Below are 25908 nucleotides of genomic sequence, written 5' to 3'. Positions count from 1 at the left end.
ACATACATACATATATTTATTTATTTATAGAGAGAGATTGATATATATAGAAGTGAGCAACAATTAGAAGTATTTTGCAAGCAAGTTGGGGAGAATATGGGTGATATATTTACTAAGAAAGCCAACTAAAGAAATCTGAGCTATAGCATTTTTGCTTTAGTTGTCTCTTTAAAGATGGCTAAAATCATCCCTTAACACTTAACATTAATTAAATTTGAACTAAAGTAATGTGTCCAATAATACTATAATTAATTTTAATTAATTAGTTATATTTATCATGTTTACCTACTTATTTAATTAAATAGATTCATCATCGAAGGTAATTAAATACTTTCCTTAGTATATTAACTAAGTTCCTAATTTCTTGACCCCCCTCCCCCCATTTATCCCACTTGCTTCTAAAGAAGTTTGAGTAAATTAATTTAATTTAATGTTTAATCTAAGCATAGATCATGCCCTACACACATCACCCTTATCCTAATAGACATATCTACTAGTTAGCTAAGGTAATGGGCTAATTTACTCATTCCAATCTTTCTAGTGCTAATTGGTCACTCACTCGTGTGTTAGCAACCTTCTCAAAAATGAACTTTTTATGAAATCCTAAAAAGTCTAGAGAAGGGTCTCAGACAACACTTATGACACCTTAAAATGTCTTATTTATATTTCTCTTACATGTATACTTAAGTACACTTGACCCATCACATCCCAAGTTGCCCAAATATATGAGAAACTTTGACTTTTTGATGGCAAATCCTTTTGCCCATGTTGCTTGGTTAAATGATTGAACTAGAAACTAGGGCTTGTACTCATGGATTGGACATCCAAAACAGCATCCAAAACTCTTCACTACACCTATTTACTTTATCGACCAAGGATGTAAACTTGAAATTATGTCTACAAAGTATATACTTTAAACCTCTTTAATTGTCATTTATAACCTTTAGAATCAAGAACAAAAATACTAAGTCTATACGCAAGTGTAAACAACCTTATTCTAAGTGCCAAAAATGGAAATACAAGCATGATGCTACACTCTTTACACTTGTTGCAAGAACAACTAATGGTTTTGTTACTAGTGGCTGCAGGAGTAACAACGTTCTTATTTAATCCTAAAATAGTGAAAGATAATTTACCATCTAAGCTCACTCACCAAGTGGGCCCCCTTGGATGAGTGAACAATTGCAAATTCAAGCTCAAATACTTAAAACACAACAATAGTAACTTTATTGATATCATACCATAAAATAATACAAACTAGAAAATGACTGTCTATATATGAAATGTTGTCACAATCACAATCTCCCTTTTTCTAACTATCGAGGGCTTGATTCAACAACTTTATTTGAAGCAACTACAAAAACTAACTCCCTAAGATCTGTTGAGATAATGGGTGTTGCACACATTGCATAATGGGGTCAGTGGGTTAGGTAGCACATGGTTTTAGCACATGGTTTATGTAATATCACTTAGTGGTTTTGTGGGACTTGCTACTATATAAGCAGCCACAAGGGTAGTTGTTGTAGAGAGTAAGAGTGAGAAAGGCAAGAGTCAAGCGGGACAAGGCTTGACAAGTTAGCCAAGGGAGCATTTGTGAAGGTTAGAAGTACATGGGATGTGTGGATTCATGCTTGTTGCCATAGTTTTCTCGGTTGTGGCTATGGCCATGAAGGCTTCCATGGTTGTATTGCAATGGTATTTTTTGCTAAATAATACATGGTGATGGATGCTTTTCAAGGTTGGGTTTTTCCCTCAATGAGGGTTTTCCAGGGTATATCTTGTGTCACAATTTTGTGAGTATGTTGTCTATTCTCTTGCATGTGGATTTTAATTCTGTATTTATTTCATATCTATTATGTGTTATGTGGAAATAGTTATATTCTTTCTTACCAAGTTTCTCTACAAGTGGTATCAAAGATATGGTTGTGTTGTTGTAACCCTAGATTGAATCCATGGGAATGCATGAGGATGAAAGAAAGGGCAAGATATATGAATGATTTATTGCGGATCTAAGGGTTTTGGATTTGCTATTATGATGGGATGTTGAAATATTTTGGGCATGTGAAATTTTTTGGACAAAAGGATTTTTTCGAATGTTTCATTTAAATGAGGGTTTTGGGGGTTAACATGCAAAAATGACCTCCTAGGTAAAAACAAACCTCACCATTGGATCCGGGTTGACATTTTCATAAATTTTGATATATAATATGCCCTAGTTTGGCCATGTTCAGAGGAAATGGAAGCGTTTTTTGGTTTCAACCCATGATGGCCATCAAATTTAATCCCGTCGAAATTTTTGTCACAGAAAAAAATGAAAAATGAAAAATCGTAGTGAAAATGGTAAAAAGACTATCTTAGTAATACAGTCAAAACTTTCTCTCAGAATATCAGATTTTAGAGTTCTTACAGGCGTTGAAAAGCTAATTCAGAGCACTAAAACATGGTATAGGTTTGGTTCTATGATTTTGAATTTTTTTAAATTTTAAGAGCCCTAAAAGTAGATGTTATTTATTTTGAGCACGAATTAGAGCATAACTTGGGCATACGGAGTCGGATTTTGGACTTCAAGTAGTCAACGGAAAGCTCTTAGAGAGCTCTACACATTGGTTCAGATTTGGTGCAGGTTTGGCATAATTTATTTGGTGATATATTGATCTGAACAGTTTATAGATATATTTTGACTATGGTAACATTGCGAATTTATGGCATTGAAGATTTAAGATTTGATGTCATTGTATACTCAGTTCATTATTCAGATTGGTCTCATGATGATATGGTTATCAGTGTTTGGCTTGGATATGTATGATCACTTGTTGGATCCACAAGTTCTGCAGTGTTGTAAGTGGTCTATACTTATAGGTTGCATTTATGGCTTGGTTATGGGTTGTCTTTGCCCATTGATCTTTCATTATTGATGCATATTTAGATTGGTGGCTTGGATTTGGGTTGTCTATGCCCTAAGTCACATGATTTTATGATTTTATCTTCATGTAGAAGGGATGAGATGTTGTTACCAGGTATAGTCATGGTGGAGAATTGTGGTTGACTATTTTATGCTGACAGGTTAGACATATTAAGAGCCAGATGCTCGGTTCATGGATGTGATCATGGTGTCATAAATTTTGGCATGACATGATTGGATATATAGGTACATCCTTGATGTTCATTAGCTTGGATTTTTGATTCAGTTATGGTGGTATATCTTCTTGGTTGAGGATCATGGTTATTTGGTTTTTTTTAGGAGCTCATGATGTGCACTTTGAGTTCTTTGATGGTTTGATGCCTTGATTGATTCTCATGGTTAGAGGATATTTTTTTATCATTATGTCATGGATAGCTTGGATACACGGTTTAGTGGGAGCTTGTGACAGTGATGAGGTGACAGTGCAGGATTAGTTCCTAGTTTGGTTTGGATCTTCATATAGGAGATGAATTTTATGATGCCATAGGTGACTTGGTACCACGGTTGAGTGGGAGTTTTTTTTGGCATTGATATATTTATTGAGTGTTTGCAGATGTTGGAGGTTTGTCTTAGATCCTGTTGCTGCAGAAGCGTCTTTGACATTTGCATGGTGCACTTGTTATCTTCATGGTGTGTGAAGATGGATAGATCTTAAAGACTCATGGGGTTCTTGGTTATCTTCATGGTGTGTGGAGATGGTTCTTCCTGGTATGTGGAGATAGTTTTCTTCATGGTGTGTGGAGATGGTTGCATCTTGAGGACTCACGGGGTTCTTGGCAAAGGTGTGGTTTATGCTTTTAGGCATGTTATCCTTAGTATGAAGATGGTTTCATTATTATGTCATGGTATACTCTTGATACACATTTAGAGTTGTGACATGTTATAGTATGTTCATGTGGAGCATGTTATCTCTTTGGTTGAGATGGTTTAGATCATGTTGTCATGTTTACGTTCCTGAGGCCATGGTTGGAACTTTGACATTGATCTTGGTTTAGTTTCTTGGTATTGAGTACACTAATCATAATTTGGATACTTCATGATATTGCTCTATTGCATTTGGAGTTAGCATGGATTGGTTGGTTACAGGTGCTCATGGATACTTAGAGACGGTGGTGATGTTGATTTCTTTTGGATTAGAGAACTATTTGTTGGGACGGTTGATGGTTTCAGCAGGAAGTTCGAGGGGCAATCACCTGATATGGACTTGATAGGAGATTGTTCTTAAATTAGTACTTCTTGGTTGGAGACTTGGGTATCTTGATGAGCATTCTCATTCCCCACTCTTGGTCTACTCGGCGGTTTGCTACTTGAGAGGTATAGCCCATTGTTTCTCTTAGTTGCATTATATTTATGCTTGTCTTTCATGGATATGGATCTTGAGCTATGGTACATGAGTTAGTTCTAGAGGTTTCATTTGAGAGATGGTTTAGCATTGGTTATCTCCATGTGCATATGGTGTTATGCTGGTTGAGTTTGGGAGATGGTTTTATATTGGGCATTTTCCTTGGATTAGGAATGGTTATTCCTTGGTTTAGGAATGGTTTATGAGTTTGGTCTTCTTGTGAGAGGCTTACATCCATGATTAGTTATATGGTATGGTTTGGGTGTTGTTGAGGATTCTTGTTGAGGTTTAAAGGAGGAGATCATACTTGCACAGTTTACATCTAGAGGTGTGTGTAGAAGGACATGATACAGGTTATGATTTGCATGGTTTCTTTGGTCTTGGTTATCTTCTTGGATGTTCAGTTTTGCTTACATTGGATTTGAGATTGTGATCACTAGTTTGTGCTCATGTATGTCATGTGAGAGATGACATGGTTATTCCTTTATCTCTTTCCTCTGTTGGTTGTGGAGAATTTGGGAGACTATTGGAGACTTGTTACAAGAGTTGTTCTTGCAGGATATCAGTTTATGTATTGCGAATATCCTTAATACTACATGGATTCACTTCTTTGAGATGTGTTGAGTGGATTGGTTATAGATTTGACATTATCTTTTGTAGTGGGAGCTTCTTGGTATATATGTAGCAAGTATTGCTCTTAAGGCTTGTGATTGCAGGTTGTAGATTGGATATGTCGGTGATATGAGATTCACTTGTTATACGTTTGGAGGTATGGATAGTTGGATGGGTTTGGCACTTGCTATGGGTGCTATTTCAGCTATGGATATTTTGACAACTATGGATACATGTGATTACCTTTGGATCAGGTTATTTGTGCTTGTAATTCAGTTGGTACAGGATTTTATGATCTTCTAATGCGACAGGTTGGATGGCTTTCTCTTTGGATGGCTTCTATGTATGTCCAGTGGCAGTGGCATAATAGGAGGTGAGATCATTCATGTTTGAGATGCTGGATACTTTGATTTTGTTGTGGGTACTAGGATGGAGCACTTGGTGTATTTTGATCCATGATGGTGGATGTGTTGGGAGGGATTGTTCCCTTGTTCATTTATGTGGCTACGAATTGACCCTATGCAATGTATACAACAAGTGGGAGATTGTTGAGATAATGGGTGTTGCACACATTGCATAATATTATTATGTTTTACTATGTAATGTTGTGCCTAGATAGACGTGCAACATGTAAAGATTCTCATAAAATATTCTTGATGAGTTGTATTATAAAATTGTGATAATATTTTATGTAATTATTTAATATTGGGGAAAAGAATTAAATGCACAATATTAAATGTGGGGTCAGTGGGTTAGGTAGCACATGGTTTATGTAATATCACTTAGTGGTTTTGTGGGACTTGCTACTATATAAGCAGCCACAAGGGTAGTTGTAGAGAGTAAGAGTGAGAAAGGCAAGAGTCGAGTGGGACAAGGCTTGACAAGTTAGCCAAGGGAGTATTTGTGAAGGTTAGAAGCATGGCATGGGATGTGTGGATTCATGCTTGCTGACATAGTTTGCTCGGTTGTGGCTATGGCCATGAAGGCTTCCATGGTTGTATTGCAATGGTATTTTTTGCTAAATAATACATGGTGATGGATGCTTTTGGAGGCTGGGTTTTTTCCTCAATGAGGGTTTACCAGGGTATATCTTGTGTCACAATTTTGTGGGTATGTTGTCTATTCTCTTGCATGTGGATTTTAATTTCGTATTTATTTCATATCTATTATGGGTTATGTGGAAACGGTTATATTATTTCTTGCCAAGTTTCCTTACAAGATCTAGCCTCAACAAACAAGGATACAACTACACAATAAAATACATCATCGTAACACACATCTCAGTTGAACAAGCCTTCTAGCAAATATAGCACATAACAACTTCTAGATTTGTGCAACAATTATTAGTTATGTTGACTCGTTCTTCAATTGCATCATAAATACACAATGGTTGCATTACCTTGCCATTATTTCCTTTACACACCCTCATTCCTTTGACTTGTTCCTGCAAAAGATTGGTACGCATGCAATATACCAAAGCACATATTCATTCCAATAATTCATAATAAGCATTTAATGCATATATGGACCAATCCTTGCTCATAATGCTTTGGTTACAAGAACCTGCCCCTTACAAGTAAGAAAGGAAAAAGCATTCTTATCTATAAACACAAATATAATCCCATTTATCTCATATAAGTCTTAACTCTATTATCCCAATATGTTCATGAAACTATAATAACATCAAGAAATAATAGAAAAATGCGGTAATTATGGGTTTATACAGAATATCATGATAAAAAGTCTTCAAACTTTAAAGGGAAACCCATTCAACAACCACAAAAACCTATTAAGCCCATCACGTGTCTCCTATGTGACTACCTTGTGGATACCACAAAAGTACCACCTCATCCAAGCACTCATCCTTCATCCAAAAATCCATAAATGGGAAGCCTCGCTCCTTACCAACAATCCATTAGTTTTTACATTGCTATCATGTTAAAATACATCTAGAGCATTTAGAGATTGTTGTTAGTTTGCTAGTTTTCATTGCATTTATGATTTCATAGCATGTCAATTGTTGAATAGTTAAAATCATACTAGTTTGTAGTAAAATCTATATCTTTGCATTTACTACCTCATCATCATTGAATGAAGACTTGAGACTAGTTCCTCATACTAGTTCAAGTTCTTCATCAACTATTCAGCTTGCATAATAGATTCATCTTCATCCATTTGCAAGCAATCCATGTGGGATTTACATTATTGTGTTATAAGAACATACACACAAACCTCTCTAAGAGAAAATCAATAAGGGCTGGGTGTCTTTCACTTCATCTAAAGTTGTTTATTTCAAGGTTTTTTCATTGCTTTTTATGTTTTGATCTATTAACCCCTAACATTTGCATTGCTTGAACTTGTTTCAAAGATACTTTTTATCACATACATGTTGCCTCTTTCCACTTTATTGAATTCTCATGTCCCTTTATTTGCAAGTCTTCCTCCTCTCAATTTTCCTTCCCTATCTATCTATTTATCTGTATATAGCTTATTTTTAAAAATCTTTTTATTCATGTTAAATTACTTTAAATTACTGCATTAAATTTCCAATCAAGCATTGATCCCTTTCTTAGAGCATTTATAACTATTGTCAAAATTTCTTCTATTTCCAACTTATCAACCTTCAACTCTTTACATATCAGCAATCCTTCTCTACCAAAGACATAAGCTCAATTGCATTGCTGATTTCAATTCCTATTGATTTTATCATATATGTCACTTCCTTACCTTCCTTACCTTCCAAAATATGGATGTGAGAATCCTATACCTACTTATTTCAGATTACGTGCAATGCACCATTGAAGTTAAAGCTTTAACCATCTCTTTAAAAAAAAATCATCTGATTTTTTTTCCCCTTAATACCATCCTCACAGAACCCAACCCAAAGCAGTACCTTTAAACCTATCTATTTGCATCTCAAGTGCCTACAATTTCAAGTTTCTATAATCACTGCCTCGATTTTATTTGTTAGTTGCTCCCACTTCAGTTTCTTTTATTTCAACATGCATTCATTATGTTCTTTCCATAATTCCCATATGAAACCATCATGACTGTAACATCACTTAAAATAGAATTAGGAAGAATTAATATCCAACTGAATCTCTTATTTAACCACTCCCAACTCATTGAAAAAGGTGCGTGTTAATCGCCCAATCTTTTAATTCTATCTACATTCAAGGTCTTTTTTTCGCAAAGCTATCCAGTAGAGCAGTCCTGCCTTGGGTGAGCAACTCTTGTGCCAACACAATTTTAGAGGGAAATCAATATTTGGTCTCTTTATGTTTTTTAATGAGAAACCCATCCCATCTTAGTATTATGGACTGTTATAGTTTGACGCTGTAAAACGAGTTGTCTATAGCTGCAAATGCTACTAGTTTTGCTCTAAACTTCAATATAAAAAATCAATGCCATTAAAATCAAAGAAAACAAAGAAGGCAACATTATGTTGGGTAAGAAACAACTTCAATCTAATTTGGAGATATTTAAATGTGATAAACAAAAGAATAGTAAACTAGAATTCTGTCCGTGTTCTTGCTCAAGTCCAGCAAAAGAATTAACAGAATTTCATATAAAACGAGATGAGATACATAATGGGGGCCATCGATAATCAGAGGACCTGCTTGTTTGAAGCTCTTTCTGACAAGCCATACAATAAAAAAAAATCATGTATGACTTTTCTGAAGGTCTCGTAATTTTTTCCTAGAATTGCTAAAAGAACAATTAGAGTTTGTCTGGACAGCAGAATAGCAAACCACAATGTTTGTGGCATGTAGTATTGCAGCAATGAAATCGCCCAACCCACAATGCATTTAGAGCGAGTATAGATTGGGGATCCTTCACTTGTAGGTTTCTCTTCATTTAACATTTGTTGGGAAACTTCAGACCACCTCATAGCATTGGTATATTCTCCTGATCAGCAACACTCCTAAAATTACCACCTGAAATTTGAATTTGGATTAGTTACTTTTCATCTGCATTCAATGCCCATTCAGGCGCACAACATTTGAAATCATTAGGGATTCAGATAAGAGACTAATTTCACCTTTGCGATTAGAAGTACTTTTGTTGATGGTGCCTGTAACATTCTTGACCTTCACAGCAGCTGAAATAGATTTGCAAAACAAACACAATTAGGGACAACTAAAATATTTATCATAACCGTAAATTATCATGAAAGTGAAAGGAAATCTATTGAAAAACAAAAGAGAATTTACACTCTGATAGGAAATATTCTTAAAAATAAGTGTTCTCACCTTGAATGTTCATGTCCTTATTTGTCAAAACTCCAACACCTTTGTTGAGATGATTATCAAAGTCCACTGAAGTTTGGATTTCATTTCCACAACTTTGATTGTCTTCTAATAATTTACTGTATAATAGATTTTTAAAAACATGAGAAATAATGAATGCTATCATTGAGTTTCATTTAAATGGCAAATGAAACCTTACAGATCAGAAGGGATGATGGAACAGAGGATTCTACTAGCAAACTACAGTGAATTTTTTACACTCTGCAATGCACAAAACAAAAAGGGTGAAGGTGTACCTCATATCATCAGGTTGATCTAATAAAGTAGAGACAGGTCCCGATTCTTCTGAATCCATTCCAAAATCCATAAGGAAATCGGACATGAATTTATCAAGTTCCGAATCAAATATAGGAATGTCGGCAAAATCGAACTGCTCTTCATCCATTTCATTGCATGAGACAGGGGCATGACATGTGGATATGCAATCAGTTGATGTTGCCTCATGGGAACCCGCTCTGTCTACATCCATTGTTGAAGTTGCAGCTGAACCATTGAAATCCAACCGACTTCTGATTTGCTCCTTTTTCCCTGACTTCCGTGGGTTTAACCTTCTTGGAGAAGGGCCCTTACCAGAATTTCCATCTATAGTAAGGACATTTGAGCTTTTAGAATTCAAGATTTTTGAGGATCTAGTCTCGAGAATTTGAATCTCTTGACCTGTTTCTTCCCCATCACAGACAGTGCTCTGGTCCCTTACCAATGATTCAGAGATGCAAGCAGATCCAACCATAAATGTGTTGTCATTAATGGCGCATGAACCTTCTGGTGGAGATATAGAGCTATCAGGTTGATTGCATAATGCTTGTGGTGGAGTCTGTGGGCAACTAGAGTCACTAGCCATCTCAGAAGTTGTGTGAAGGGACTGCTGCTTTCCTTGTGCGGGTACATTTGATGGTTGAATATATCTACCCTTGGCCACAAATGGTGCACCGTTGTGAACCGTGGTAATCGGTGCAGAATATGATGGGCCCCTGGAAATCTGACCATTTCCAGAGCAAACTTGTGGATTGTTATAGGATTGAGTTGCTTGTGATGTCTGCCCTACTTGAGTTGCTTGGTAATTTATGTTTACTCCCATCTGAAGTCCTTGACAGCTTTCTACAACAAATAAAATCTCATCGTTCAGAAAACAATGGCTGCCTGCAAGTCTTTATAATAGAATGTGTACTATGCAGTTTTCAAGCAACAGCGCTGTGCTATGGATATTGTAGATATGTAGATGGAAACCTATAAAAATTAAATGTTTGCACAGCATGTGTAAAAAGACCAACAACACACGCTTAAAACAGCTAGAAAACACATAAGCTTACTTTCACAAGATGAGTTTACTTGATGCGCTGCACCGCGAGATTTTTTTGCAGCCAGTGGTGCTTCAGGTAGTTGATTTGAATTCTTCCTCTTATTATTTGCAACCGGCAATGTAGGAGCTACAGAAGGTACGTTGACTGCAACCGCAGAAGATGGAGTGGCAGGGACAGATGTGATTGTACAAGGACCTGCAACAACCAAATGTTTGTTCAATCAGTCCATTTGCAGCTCTATATAGATACAGGTCCATGCTACCGAGGACTGTATTGAAGAATAAATTTCCATCAAAAACATTATAGGCTTCGATGGATAGCCTTAAGCAATGCCTCTAGGTATCAATGAATGTGAAAAACACAGTGAAATTAGATGAAGTGAAAGTTATACCACTTTGTAATCCACAATCAAGCTAGCAAAATAAAAATGGCAACAAGATAGCAAAATAACTCTAAAATATGATTTGATATGACCAGGAATGATCACAGATTATGAGCAAACAAAATTAAATACATTAGCGATTTGAATAATGACAAAATTATGCTACAGGTGTGAAGTCTTGTGTTATATTATCACAGTGAGGCTTTTTTAAAACTGAACGGAAGATGAGACATTAATGATGGATAGTAGGTGAATTATAGGAAAAAGCTGTGAAAAGAGCAGTAATGTTGGGAAGAGGGTGAGATGCGAGCAGGACACTACTAGATGAAAATTCTAAAGAAATGCGGAGGAATTGAGAATCAAATAATGAAGGCATGTGCACACATGTTCTACCTAAATACGGAAGAGAAAGGATGATGGAAAGTGAAAAGAGAGAATGAAAACATGAGACGATTTGTAGTCCACAAGGTGAAAAGTTAAAACTGAAAAGGGAAAGAACGTTTCCTGTCATCATTCTCTTCGTATCATTTTAATGCACTGTGGTGGAGAAATAAAATGAACAGAATTATTTTTCCAATGCCCAAAAGCACCATGATTAATTATAAAGTCTTTATAGTCTTGCCAACAATTGTGAAGCTCCAATCTAGGATCAGAATGTAGAAAAATAACCTGAAAGAGGGGGTGCTACGGCGTTACTGGAACTGGGAGGCAGCATGCCTCCAGAGTGGTAAGCATGCATTATATCTTGCATGCCAAACAGGAGCTGATCTATTCTAGCCTTTTCCTGGCCCAGGGCTATTTTCTGTTCTTTCAAACTAATGTAGTCATCAAGAATATCCACCAAACTAAGCATACTCTTAGGAGCCTGAACATGAAAACAGAAAAGCAACCCATTGATCATTAAAATGCCGAAATCAAACTCAAGTCCATAGATCAAGAGGAAAATACCAGAAAAATCCAATTTTTTTCTGCTGAACACGCAATCAAACTCCCGGGAAAGCAAAACAGGAAGAAATTTTTGAAGGCATTGGCATTAGGCAGTGTACCTGGCGAGGATGCCCTGTTCCAAACAGTGATGCGGCTTCGGATCTGAAGAGCGCGAGTGTGTTGTTGTACCCATTTTCTGCAAGAAATCTGTCGACAATGAATGCCACTTGAATTGCTGTTACCTTCCCACTCCCCACTCCTGCCTTCTTCCGCGCCATCTCTGCTGCAAATGCAAATGAAAATGCAATCTTCTCCTCTCTTCAAACCGATATCAAACGCTCAACGACATCACAGGGAATGCAACAAGAATCCTATCGCGCCACATACAATTTATCCCTGGTAAAAGAGGCGTATTTCCTTTGGAGGGAAGATCTGAAAGAATGAGCCCAAATTTTGAAAATTCATTGACAAGCGCACATAATCTTAATTGGCGCCAACAATTTATAAGTGCCTTCAAAACACAAACATTTTGGCCTCAAGGAGCCGACCTAAATTTTCAGCATTCTATTTTTTAAACAAAATCAATTTCGTCCTTCCTTTGCTAAACTACCTAACACTAAAAGGCGCGCTCAACTAAATATTTAAAAAATAAAATCCCGCTTCAAAGGGGCAAAAACTAGCTATTTTTTATGCATGAATCTAGTTACCGATAATAACGATGCGTTGTAATAAAATGGGTATCTTACAAATGTGCAACGTCTGCACCGCATTCCAAATGGACCGTTTAGTGTAATTATCAGTTGATTAAAAAATAACATTAAATATTAAAAATTAAAATTAAAATTCAGTAAAGGAAATATTTATGATTAATAAATAATTACAGTGAATGTTCTATTTGGAATGTTATATAGACAATGGTACAAATATGTATGTTAAATAAAGATATAAAAAAATTGATTATAAAAGATTACTTTATTATTTTAAAATTATAATTTTGATGGAAATGTATAAGTATATTTTTTAAATCTAGATGGTTTTTGTTTTTGGGATGAAAAATTATTCATTTGTAGTTTTATATAAAAGTAAATTATTTGTATGTATATTTATAATTAAAAATTTATTATTATTTATAAGTATACAAATATTTTGAAAATAAATTAATTTTGGGTTATTAATATTTTTTAATACTTTTTAGTGAAAATTGGTTATAAGCTTTACCTTGTTAAAGTTAGTTTAGTTAGAGGACTTAAAACACAAACAAACATGTTGCCCTGATAAGGGATTTAATAGAAAAGACTGAATAAAGTCCACCCTTCACGAGATTTGTTGTTGCAATGGTGAGAAAATGACAATGAGGTTGATCTCAGAAAGTAGCTACTTGACTTAGCTTAGTTTAGATCACCTTTATACTTATTTGACTGGTCTATAGCTTGCTCTGCTCGTCCTTAGCTCTACAACTCAAACACAATCCCTTTGTGATCAACTATTTCGGTCTTTTGTACTCCTACACTATGTGTGCTTGGCTAACTAGATTCATTATGCACACTTCTCTTTCATACTCTTTCTTCACCTTTGTTTTGTTTGCCTTTCACCTGAAATTGCACATAGCCTAACACTCTCATTTTCAAGCTTTGCAATCTACAATCTATCCTTTTTTTGAGACTAAAGGTCTATATACCATCCTTTCTTATTATGCATTTGCAATGCCCCACCATGTGACCCAAAAGAAATTAACATAAAGTTTTACTAAGTTTGACAAACATTTTTTTATAAAGATAATAACCTAACAACAACATATATAATATAGTGGAGCAATTAACATACACTCATACATCAATAATACATAAATAGGTTACAACTCTTAAGGATATCATGATGTTGAATCACATTTAAATTTAAATTAACACTAAATCTAGTATATAATAAATCCACATCAAAGAATGATGTACAAATATGATTCCATTTAAACAATATACAATCATCTTGAATGCCACTTGACAATAATCATAATGCACCATCATCCACTATACAGGTCACAGGGTATGGGGGACCAAAATAATATACATCATGAAATAAATTGCATCATCTTGTGAGATCTATGAAATCAAATACAATACACTGAGTATAACCATCTATCATAGAAATACAGGAATAGATAGAAAGAAATATTTGCACAAACACATCCAACAACGATATCCAATGATCGAATCTCAATGGTATAAGAAAAAACACTACCACCGAACCTTGCGGAACCCAAAAAGGTCCACTCCCACCATGTTGAGGAGATAGTATCAAGTCCTAAACGGATAATAAACTCAAAAGTCAAAACCAACATCTAGGTTCAAAGAATCGCCTAAAAACAAACTATATTAAAGGGTACCAAGACACAAGTATCAACTAATCCTACAGGCAACACAGACACGTAAGAAATCTATTATGCATGTTGGCAAGTGTCATCACATGAACCAACTCTAGGGTTACCCAGTGAGTCTTTGAATCTTTTGGCCCCCTAGTGACTCTATGTGGTACTAGTATCCTTTCAAATTGACAAGGCATATTAACGAAGCATGGTTACAACCAAGCATCCTCTCTACTCCCATCATAGAATGTACTAGTACTCAAGATATGGGCAAGGAATACAATCACTCTTATTTATTCATTTTAAACCCTTATAATGAAATGTTATCACTTATTAAACAATCTACAATGGGTTAGCCATCAGCCTCTTTAGGGCCTCGACATCCATTGCAAGCCACTTCCCAACATGACATATAGATAACCTACCCTAAGCTCAGTAAAATCAAAAGATCACAAAAGACCACATATCATACATTCGTTCTTAAACAAGCAACTAACAAGTATTGAAAATTGTTGATCATAATTGCAAATTCCACCAATACGATCATCCTAACGAACTGATCCCAAAATCAAGTATACATAAACCAATACCTGTCATAACATGACATCACAAAGCAAAAATCATACAAACACCTCAGTCCTATACAAACAATTGGAAAGCAATCCAAAACAACTAATTGAAGACTCAAAGGTTATATCAGATGGGTCACACCATTCACCTCAGTTTCACATAAGAACATTGGAAAGCAATAACAATCAATACATCAAAACACCTCATAGAGCATACAAGACACATTACCATGGTTGAGTATGAAAGATTGTATACAACACATCATCATGACATCACAGACAAAACTCCCAAGCCTCTAGTAAACATCTTGACTGGTCAAAGCTAAGTCAATGTGACACCCAACAGTAAAATCACACGTCATAAATAAAAAAAGTGCATACAAAAGTGAATTTCATAATTCATTAGCTTTTGAAAACCCTGAAGTTCAATATTTCCTAAACATTTTTAGATTAAATCATAAACAATTCTATAATGGTTTCAACCTAGAGAAATTCAAAAAATAGAACGAGCAACTAATGCACAAATCCACAAGATCCTACCTGGATCTAATGCTAAAACAATGAACATACAAACACGCAAGAATTTTCCTTTTCTTTCAAAAACCCTCTTTTTGAAAATTGGCTCCTCCAAACTCGTGTGTCTAGAAATGAGCTCTAATTTCCTTAATAAAGAGTTTTTTCCCCAAATCAGGGCTTTGATCATGCAATCATGCGAAAACTCTTTGTCTTGAATTATTATATTTTAATTTTCATGCACACACTTTATGCAATTTAATCAAAATAAACTTAATTAAATTAAAGCTTTCTCTCCCTTATTTTTGAAGTAGTTTTAATAATATATTTATTAATTTAATTAATAATATTATTTAGAGTTTATTATTAAAATAAAACTCCTAAATAATTATCATTAAATTAAATAAATATAACTACACCACAATACCATAACTTTATCTTTAAATTTTCATTCTTCTATTTAAATAAATTCACGAGATGTTTTTTACTAATATATTTATTAACTCAATTAATAACATTATTTAGATTTTATTATTAAAATAAAACTCCGAAATAATTATCATTAAATTAAATAAATATAAATATGTCAAAAATAGAACTTTAATATAGTCTTTTAAATTTAATTATTTCATGCACAATTAAAGAACTTTTTACTTAAAATATTCTTTTATATTTTCTTTTCCTCCACTTTATTAATTAGTGTAAGCACTATTTAAAGTATAGTTTATTATTTAAATTAATAAGAATATTAAAGTTCATTATTTAAATGCAACTCTAATCTAATAATTATTAATTAAATAATCATAATAAAACAATGTTAAATTTTTTAATATTTTAATTCTATTTGTATTCAACTTCTTAAATTAGACTTTTAAAATAAATATTTTTTAAAGTACATATTTAATAATGTAATTAAATAACATCATATTTTAATTTCTCTTTAACCAATTTCCTAAATTTGGACTTATAATTTTAGACCTCTAAATTTAGACTTCTAATTTTAACCTCTAAATTTAGACTTCTAATTTTAGACTTTTTGTTTAAAGCATAAATTTAATTAGTTTTTAATTAATCAAATATTCGCATATTTTAATATTTTCTTTTTAATCAAATAATATTTATTACTCAACTAATAATATTACTTAGGGCTTATTATTAAAATAAAATTCCTAAATAATAATTATTAAATGAAATAAATATAAATACGTCAACATTAGAACTTTAATTAAATCTTTTAAATTTAATTTTTTTATTTAATTAATTTATCAAATAATTAAATATAATTAAATTTTAAATTTCCTTTATTAAATTTTCATTAAATTATCTTTTAATTCGATTTGGTTATAACAGAAAAATCACCACATGCCCACAAGACTAAATACAAAAACCTATCATACAAAACATAAAACTAAATCAAACACTAGGGTCAAAATCACATTCACATCACTTGACGAATTCAAAAAGGTGAAATTAACTCAGATACTTGTCCTATTTTCTAGGACAATTGGCTTAGGATAGGATTTGGACTCAAGAGTTATCTCCCCACTCATACCATTGAAATACTATGATAGGGTGCCCTCATCCTAGAAATTCAGGGAAGTTGATACCTGATACCTGCAATCTGCATAAAATCTATGCATGTACAAACACAATATTCTAAACTAAATAGGCAATGACAAGAAGTGGTGCATCGTGTAGATCTCGACTAGTAGGTGACTATGACTCCCTTCCTCAACCACATCAGAAATGTCAAACATAAAGAAAACATACATGCCCACCGTACACATGCAAGTACGAGGTAAGTATCCATAGAAACCACATAAAATCATTTGTTTAACTAACATTATTAAATTATTGAAAGTCACTAAATGAACATATATATCATCATCGAAACAATTGTAAAATAACTAAAATAACTAGTACTAAAGTAACTCAACTCATATATTAACTAAATATGAAATACAATTAATCAATTCTGGTAACCCAACACTGCTAAGCATAAAATGAAATAAAAAAACTAGGCTAAAAGAATTCGACAATACAATCAAAAAATTCAAGTAGGGGTAGGTATTACAACATTCAATCCTAATCCATGAATTCAAAATTTGGATTCAACCATCTCCAGCTTACATGTTTTCCTTCTTCAAACTTGCATTATTTTCATAGGTGATGTATGTCAAGTGTCCTTTTTAGGTCAAGGGTTTCCTATGACCCTTAATTGCTCACTAGAAGGGATTCAAATTCAAATTCTTCTACCTACTCTCTTGTCCAAACTTGATGTGATAGTTCTTTCAGCATTCTTTAAGGATGTCAAATCAACTCACCCACTTAGTGACATGTACAGTCACAAGTATCTTGTCTTTGTCTTGCAATCATGAAGACCTTCCTTCAACCTATATTAGTTATTACATGTCTCTTTATCTTGTCTCCTTATTTATTAGCCTTGGCTCTTTTCTTCTCTACCAGCTTGTAATTAGTCCCATCTTAACTAGTCCCTTTTGTGTCTTACTTTAGCCTTGTCCTATTGTGACTGGGATGAGCTCGTATTCTTTACTTGTTTCATCAATTTCCTTTTGCACAACAATAAGAGTGTTGACATCAATGACATCACTTTCTTTTACCTATCTCATCATTAAGATTCATTAGTCTCATGACTTGACTCCTTTCATTCAATTAAACCAACAATATTCTCATCTCTTCCTTAGGGGATACTCACTAAAGATTTTGAAGTAATTTTGTTTGCGTCTTCAAGAAGTTAAAATTTCAAATTTCATGTTGATTGTTGCATGTCATGTTAATTGGCTAAATAGCCTAGTTTTTTCGTATAGGCATAACGTTGGTGGAGGAGTTCTTATTCTCATTTTTCTTTTATGGAATTCTTCCATTGTTGAGCATGGGTTGAATCCCATGCAAAGAGTATTTTGGGTACTTGCATCAATTATATATCATTCTCTTGGGATCACCAACATTCATGTTTCAGATGATGTTCTTGAAAGATCTCAATTGTGGTGATGGGTACATTATTCATTGACACCTGTAACTTCGGTAATGTGTGGTAATTCAATAAAGTTGAGGTGGCTTCTAAGAAGGAATGTATTCTACCTTTTTTATGGACAATTAGATAATGTGAGACCTAGTTTTGCATACACTATATATTAGGCATTTACTACCCCAATGTCAATCAATGTCATTCTAATTGTGTATAGCATAGGTAGGCCTAACAATTTTCTTAAGGAACTTGATGATGTCATGATCTTGGCTCGATCTTTTTGAACTCTTTCAAATAAAATAAAGAACTACCAGTTTTAGCTCTTTTTGAAGTAACTATGTTAGACCACTATCCCATCAAGCTCAACATTAAATGGCAGACAATTCATAGGTGTCCTTACAAAATGTAATTCTTTTGAATAGTTAATTGTCAAATCAATAGTCTATGGTAGCCTACATTATACATGTTCAGAATCTTGAGCCTAGAATCACACATCTTGACTACATGGTGAAATGATGCAATTCTTTGCATTGTGTAGTTTCTTTGAATTTTATTGGGGAAGGATGCCTGAAACTTAATGGCCAAATAACTCAAACTTAAGGTTGGTTTTGTTGATGAGATCTTTCAATTGTCTTGTCAATGAGTAGAATCATGCCTTGGACACATTTTCAATGAAACAGTCTAATAGTCTTGATGATACATGATTATTAGTGTAATAAGGTGGCCATTTTGGTGATTGATAAATTTGAATGTAACATCTAGTTCAGTGATATCTCTGAATGTATTGTTGACATCTATCTCTCTATAATGACTATAGTCAAGGTAACTCTCTCTATAACTCGTGATTGGTATAACATTCAATGGTCTTAATGATAGATCATTGTTAAAGTAACATTGATTTTGACATGATATGTGAGAGTTTAGACGAAGCTTCTTCCTACACTTATAAAGCCCATGTCAATATAATATATTTATTTCTTAGAGTGTAATGCGGTATACCCTAGTGGGTCAATGAAATGCTTTACAAGTCTTATCAAAGTGCATATCTTTTTCAATGGAGTCAATATCCATGTCACAATTGTTTGGTCTTATTGATGAGAGGTTGTTGATATAACTTTGAGATTAGTAGAGTGTTAATAGTCTAATTGAAGTACCCACCTTCTTTGAATAAAGACTTTGATAAGGCATATGTCCTATATTGGTGATAAATATTGTATCGATGTAACTTTAAGGATCAATGAAATGGCTTGACAAATTTGGATAATTCCTTACTTTCTTCAATGGAGACTTTGATTTGAGATTGGTAGAGTGTTAACAATCTTATTGAAGTACCCACCTTCTTCAGATTAAAGACTTTGATAGGGCATATGTCCTGTATTGGTGATAAATATTGTATCGATGTAACTTTAAGGATCAATGAAATGGTTCGACAACTTTGGATATTTCCTTACTTTCTTCAATGGAGACATCGATTTGAGATCAGTAGAGTGTTAACAATATTATTGAAGTACCCACATTCTTTGATTAAAGACTTTGATAAGGCATATGTCCTATATTGGTAATAAATATTGTATCAATGTAACTTTAAGGATCAATGAAATGGCTTGACGACTTTGGATAATTCCTTACTTTCTTCAATGGAGACATCGATTTGAGATCAATAGAGTGTTAACAATCTTATTGAAGTACCCACCTTCTTTTATTAAAGACTTTGATAATGCATATGTCCTATATTGGTGATAAATATCGTATCGATGTAAGTTTAAGGATCAATGAAATGGCTTGACGACTTTGGATAGTTCCTTACTTTCTTCAATGGAGACATAGATTTGAGATCAATAGAGTGTTAAAAATCTTATTGAAGTACCCACCTTATTTGATTAAAGACTTTGATAAAGCATATGTCCTATATTGGTGATAAATATTGTATCAATGTAACTTTAAGGATCAATGAAATGGCTTGACAACTTTGGATAATTCTTTACTTTCTTCAATGGAGATCGATGAGCCTTGATACTCTCTCAATGACAAACATTATCAGAGTAGCAATACATTTGATAGTGAGAGGAAAGTATTTTTCTGAAATCAAGATCTTACTCAATGAGTCATGAAGAGGAATGTGAGGACCAAAATCGAAGTCATTTTGACCTTATTTAGATGTCTAAAGAGGACTGATTGAATAGTGTGATTAGTCCATGCTAGAAAGTTGGGAACTCAATGTAATTTTTTTGCGTCTCTTCAATGGGATGATATCGAAGGCAGTTGAATAGATAGGAAAACTACAATGAATGAATCTTGGATGAACTAATGCTCGATAAGTTGTAGTTATTGAAGAGACCATTATTTGTAGAAACTTGGAAATAGAGTTTTTTTATCATTGAAGAACATAGGTTGTGTAAACATTAGAGATATCCCTAAGCATGTATGTAAACTCATTTTGTTATGATGCAAGATATTTCTACTTGGTGTGAGAATTTTATCTATAAGGGTTTTCGCACGTAGTTTTAGTGTTTTGTTCTAAGTTTGTTTCTTGTTTACTCTAATTTTTATGTTGTGCATCTTTCTATTTAGAATTTAAATTCACCCTTGCTTCTCTCCCTTGAAAATGTGACATTTAGGAAGGTGTCTCTACACCTTGATTTCCTAACAAGCCATATCAAAGTCTGATTGGTTGTGTTATCCTTGTGCACATGGGATGGTTTTTTGTGTTATTTTTGTTACATAATATTGCAAGTTGAGATGGAAGGCATATCAAGAAGAATAGACATTGTCAAGTTTGATGGTAGAAATTATGAGTTATGGAAGGTTAAGACAGAAGACCCATTAATGGATAAAGATCTCCATGTTGCAGTGTCTAAAAAAAACCAATAGGTATGCAACAAGATGCTTGAGAAATTACAGTTAGAAAATAGATTAGGCTCTATCTTGATAATTTTGTTATGTTAAATATTCATGAAGAGAAAATATTAATTTCTCAAATAGTGGACGTGAAGTGACTAGAAGCTCAATTGTGTTGGCAAAAGAGTGTGCAAAATGACTTTTTGTATAAGTTGGGCACATGAGGTGTTCATTGTAACAATGTCTCTACAAATTCACAAAATACCTTTGATAAGGATAAAGTTACAAATTCTTTGGAGGTAAAGCTTCTTGTAGAGAAACCTATGTTATGGAACCATAAAGGACTTAGAAGCTCTGAAAAATAAAAATAAAATAGTTGAGGAACATGATGATTGTAAGTTTTGATTTGATTTTTGCGAACATTGTATATATAGAAAAAATCATTGTGCTTATTTTTATGCTAGTCCTCATAAGTCTTTTGATTTGCTAGATTATATTCATTTTGATGTTTTTTATCCACCTGATGTTCCTTCATTATCATATTCTAGATATTGCATATCTTTTATTGGTGATTATCTAGAAATGAAATTTGTGCATTTCCTATAAATAAAATCAGAAGTGTTCAATACATTTAAGTTATTAAAAACCTAGTTGAAAATCAAACTGGTAGGAAATCTAAATGTTTAAAGGCTAACAATGATGATGATTATTTCTCAACAAATATTGAATAATATTACAAATTAGATTATAGGAAATCTAAATGTTTAGAGGCTAATAATGGTGATGATTATTTCCCAACAAATATTGAATGATATTACAATGATCATGGAATCAATAGACATAAAAATACACCTTTCACTCCACAACAAAATGAGATTAGGTTAAAAAAAAATTATGGAAAATGTAAGAATTATGTTAAGTAGTATTGGTTTGGATATCTTCCACTTGTAGTAAAAATACTTATGGAAACATGTTCAGATAAGAAACCCTCTCTAACACATATTTGTGTTTTTGGTTATGAAGCATGTGATTATGTACCTAATGTAAGTAGATCTAAACTAGAGAACAAATTTATTAAGTGTGTCTTCATTATTTATGAAATTAGTGTGAAAGGGGACAAGGTTTGCAATCTTGTCACTAAGAATGTAATATATAGCAAAAGTGTATTTTTTGTGAGCTGAAACCCTTCTCCATAGATTTGTATTTATACAAGAATAAGAAAGAGGAATATTTAGTTGAAATTCCTCTGACTCCAAAAAAGGAGGAACTACGAACTCAATGTGTGCCTAAAAGTGAGGAGAGCTAAAGAAACTCTAAAGTTCATATTAAAAGAATAAGAATAAGAGCCTCCACCTCAAATAGTGAAGAGGTCAACACATAAGAGGCAACAATCTAATATGTATGGATTCCCTTTGTTAGATTCAAGTTGTGTCTATGATTTAATCATTCATACTGGTGAGTCTAGGACTACAAAAGAGGTAATTAATTTTTTTTTAAAAGATTCTTACATGGAATTGTAATCATCCAAAATGGGTCATCTAGACTATTAGCCCCTTTCTCAGTGTCTAAAATTATTAAATCGCTTATTTCGGTCAAATCTTCAAAAATCAATTTATTTAATTTTATCCCATAGTTTGACCATTGTATCTTAAATTCGTGTTTAATTAAAAGGAACATGTCCCCCCTTTAAATTAAATAAAAGACCACATTCATCTCTTATCCTAAGTTGCACACATAAAATAATTTTCCCACTTTAAAAATAAAAGAAAAGTCTTTTTGTCTCACATGGAGACACAAAAATCAACTCTTTGTGATTGGTGGAAACGATTCTCCGCATGGATCATGTAAATGTCAACTCCCCAAGTTTGATTAGATCCTCTTGCTTCATGATCTCTATCGTTTGTACTTCTTTAAAAGAGGGAGTTCTCTCTTCATCTTGGATCGAATACCTTTATGCTATTGTTATGTTGCAGGTTTTTATAGGCATTCTTGGAGCTTTGGAATATCTTGTAGCCTCATACCCTTGCTTGCATATCATAGTATCTTAGAATCATGTTGCATTAGAATGACACACCTAGTTTAATTAGTTTAGATTGTAATACTCTGATCTTGCTAGTTAATTTGCATTTCATATCTCATTTTATAGCTTATTTTCACTTGCATTGCATGTGGATTCTTGGATACTAGCATCCTTTCTTTTGTCTTAAAATCTCCCAGTTCATGGTGTACTTACAAGGGACTGCATTCTTATGTTCATTTGAGAGTCATTGCTTTCATGCTTGCACCCTTTGCACGTCATGACTAGGGAGCTCTAGGTATATATTTGAGGCTCTCAATCCATGAGATCGCTTGAATAAAAGGACTTAGAGAAGTGCACCTTTTTGAGTGTACATTTTTGGTGCCCACCATGGGGCTGAGAAACTTTATTATACACTTCTTTTTTTTGTTTCCATCACTATATTGCTTATTGTTTTTGCTTCTCTTTTTTGTGGATATAATTATCATGCTACACTTTTCTAGTATCGTACAATATTTCATTCTATAGTGGTGTAATATTTTACCAATTAAAGCATTGCATGACTATTTTACATTCTGCCACACTATAGTTTTGTAAAATATTACACCCAAAGACATAGTGTATCACCCAGGTATATTTTATCTGTACACTCAGAAAGTGTCACACTCTAAACCCTTCTATTAAAGTTATCCCATGGATTGGAAATCTTCAATGTTGGCTTAGAGATCCCTATCCATGGAGTGTAAAAGTGTGTTTTGAGAAATATATATAGCTCTCAACTGATCCTTTGAGACACAACCCTTGCTAGTAAACCATGCAATGAGAGGTTCTTAAGACAAGAGCAAGAATGCAAGTGCCCACAAGAACTATCAAGCCATGCAATGCAAATTTAAACTAAGCTAGCATGCAATGCACAATGCAACTATATTAAGAAAATGAGAGTATTACAAATCCATGCTAATTAAACTAGGTGAGCTAGATTATTTCAAAATAGAAGCTATACTATATGAATCTAAGCTAGAATTCCATGGTATGAGAGAATTAGACAAGAAAATAGAAGTTCTCCACAAGCTCTCAAGAAGATCAACCGATAAACCTGCAACATAACAATGCACAAGAGTGTGGATCCATTGAGAAGGGGAGAGCTCTTTCTTTTTAAGGTGTATGTATGGTGGAGATCAAAATCAAGGGATGGATGATCAAGGGTGGAAGTTGACTTTGGGGCATGATCCATGTGCAAGAGCAAGTCAACCAATGGAGAGTAGTTAACTTTTCATGTGAGACAAAAAGACAAAAAGCCTTTTATTTTAATTTATAAATGAGAACATGACTTTGTATATGCACATTGAATAGGTTAGAAGAATGGGGTCTTTTATTTAATTAAAAGGGGACATGTTCTTTTAATCAAATAATGGACTTAGGATAATATAGTCAAACTATAGGTCAAAATCAAATTGACCAATTTATAGCAATTTGGTCTAGGTAAACGATTAATTAACTTAGCCAAAAAATGTTGAGAAAGGGGGCTAATAGTGTAGATGACTATTTTTAGGTGATTAAATTTTCCCCTCTTTGATTTATATGTGATCGATTTGGGAATACATGATGTCAAAGAATATAGAAGGCAAGTAGGCAGCAATAGATAAAGATATATGATTCTGAAGAATGAAATGCAAAAAGAGATAGCAAGTCTTGAATGTATAGCCTGATAGCAATAGTACTAAACACTAGGAAAGAAATGACATCGAAACCCAAGAAGAGTACTAATACCAAGCAAAATAGATAGGTCGAGAGCAAATGAGAAGATCAAACAAATGCTTATGAGAAATAGATAATTGTAGCAAGCGATGATATAGTATTTTTGTCCCCTCGAGATTGAAATCAAAATGAGGCAAAGGGAACGTAAAAATGAGCCAAATATGTGAAAATTGAGATATAACAACCTCCATGATGATAGATATGAGATTAAAACCAAAGAATGAACATAAAGTAATGATATAATGCCCCAGTTTGACCAGAGTTGACTGCAAAGGAAAAAGTATGTAGATTAGGTCAAATCAAGAAAAAAGATGATTTAGAAGTGAAATATGTAAGATAAAGTAGATATGAATTGCAAAAATGGTGAAGATATGAAGAAATGAAGATGCCCCAACAAAGATTTGAAGATTAGACCTCAAAAGATCAACTACCTGGATAAAAGGAAGTCAAATTTTGAAATGCAATTTTTAGTATCAAGATGAACTTAGATTTTGATTTCGATCCTAAAAATGGATCCAAGACATCGAAATTAGCTAGGGGTGCAATTTTTTTGAGATTTTGAGGAGTTTGAAAAATGAGTCAAAATTAGGTCGAAGGACTTATATAAAGGGGTCCAAGGGTCATTTTCAATTCATTTGTCTTTTAAGGTTTTGAGATTTTTGGAGTGATTTGGAGAGAGAAAATAGCTTTAGTGGGCATTTTGATGCACAAACATCATTTTGAGCGCAACCAATTGCACAACTGACCACCTAAGTATGAGGCCCCGGTAAGTCATCAATATGTTATCACTGTTGGAAGCATTTATTGCATCTTTAGTATAATTTAGGGATTTTAAAAAGAAATATCATGTGATACTTTAAAAGTATCACACAGGTACTTTAAGAATTATTGTAAAATGTTTCTATCATACCAAAAGTATCACGCTGCTTAACAATGTTTATTGTCCTAGACATACCCAAATGTCATCCCGCATTGTGCAAAAAGTCACCCAACTAAAATGTATTGTCTGGGTATTACAAAAAGTATCAC

The 25908-nt window shown here is 33.5% G+C and overlaps 1 protein-coding gene across 1 annotated transcript; it reads right to left on the bottom strand.

The window, feature by feature from the left end:
- Nucleotides 1-8460: 8460 nt before the first annotated feature.
- On the bottom strand, nucleotides 8461-12311 carry LOC149562140 (uncharacterized). The gene is made up of 7 exons (XM_089825676.1): nucleotides 11956-12311; nucleotides 11579-11774; nucleotides 10537-10722; nucleotides 9463-10324; nucleotides 9170-9285; nucleotides 8959-9018; nucleotides 8461-8854 (listed from the first exon to the last, which is right to left on the bottom strand). Exons 1-7 carry the CDS (start codon nucleotides 12112-12114, stop codon nucleotides 8805-8807), a joined length of 1629 nt encoding a protein of 542 aa, XP_089681802.1. The 5' UTR covers nucleotides 12115-12311; the 3' UTR covers nucleotides 8461-8804.
- Between the last annotated feature and the right edge of the window lie 13597 nt (nucleotides 12312-25908).

The sequence above is a fragment of the Cupressus sempervirens genome, chromosome 4 (assembly GCF_028749045.1).
Source record: "Cupressus sempervirens isolate cs-2001-9-10 chromosome 4, ASM2874904v1, whole genome shotgun sequence".
Classification (NCBI taxonomy): Eukaryota; Viridiplantae; Streptophyta; class Pinopsida; order Cupressales; family Cupressaceae; genus Cupressus; species Cupressus sempervirens.
Note: the sequence above shows the minus strand (reverse complement) of the source record. Positions and strands in the feature narration are given on the sequence as shown.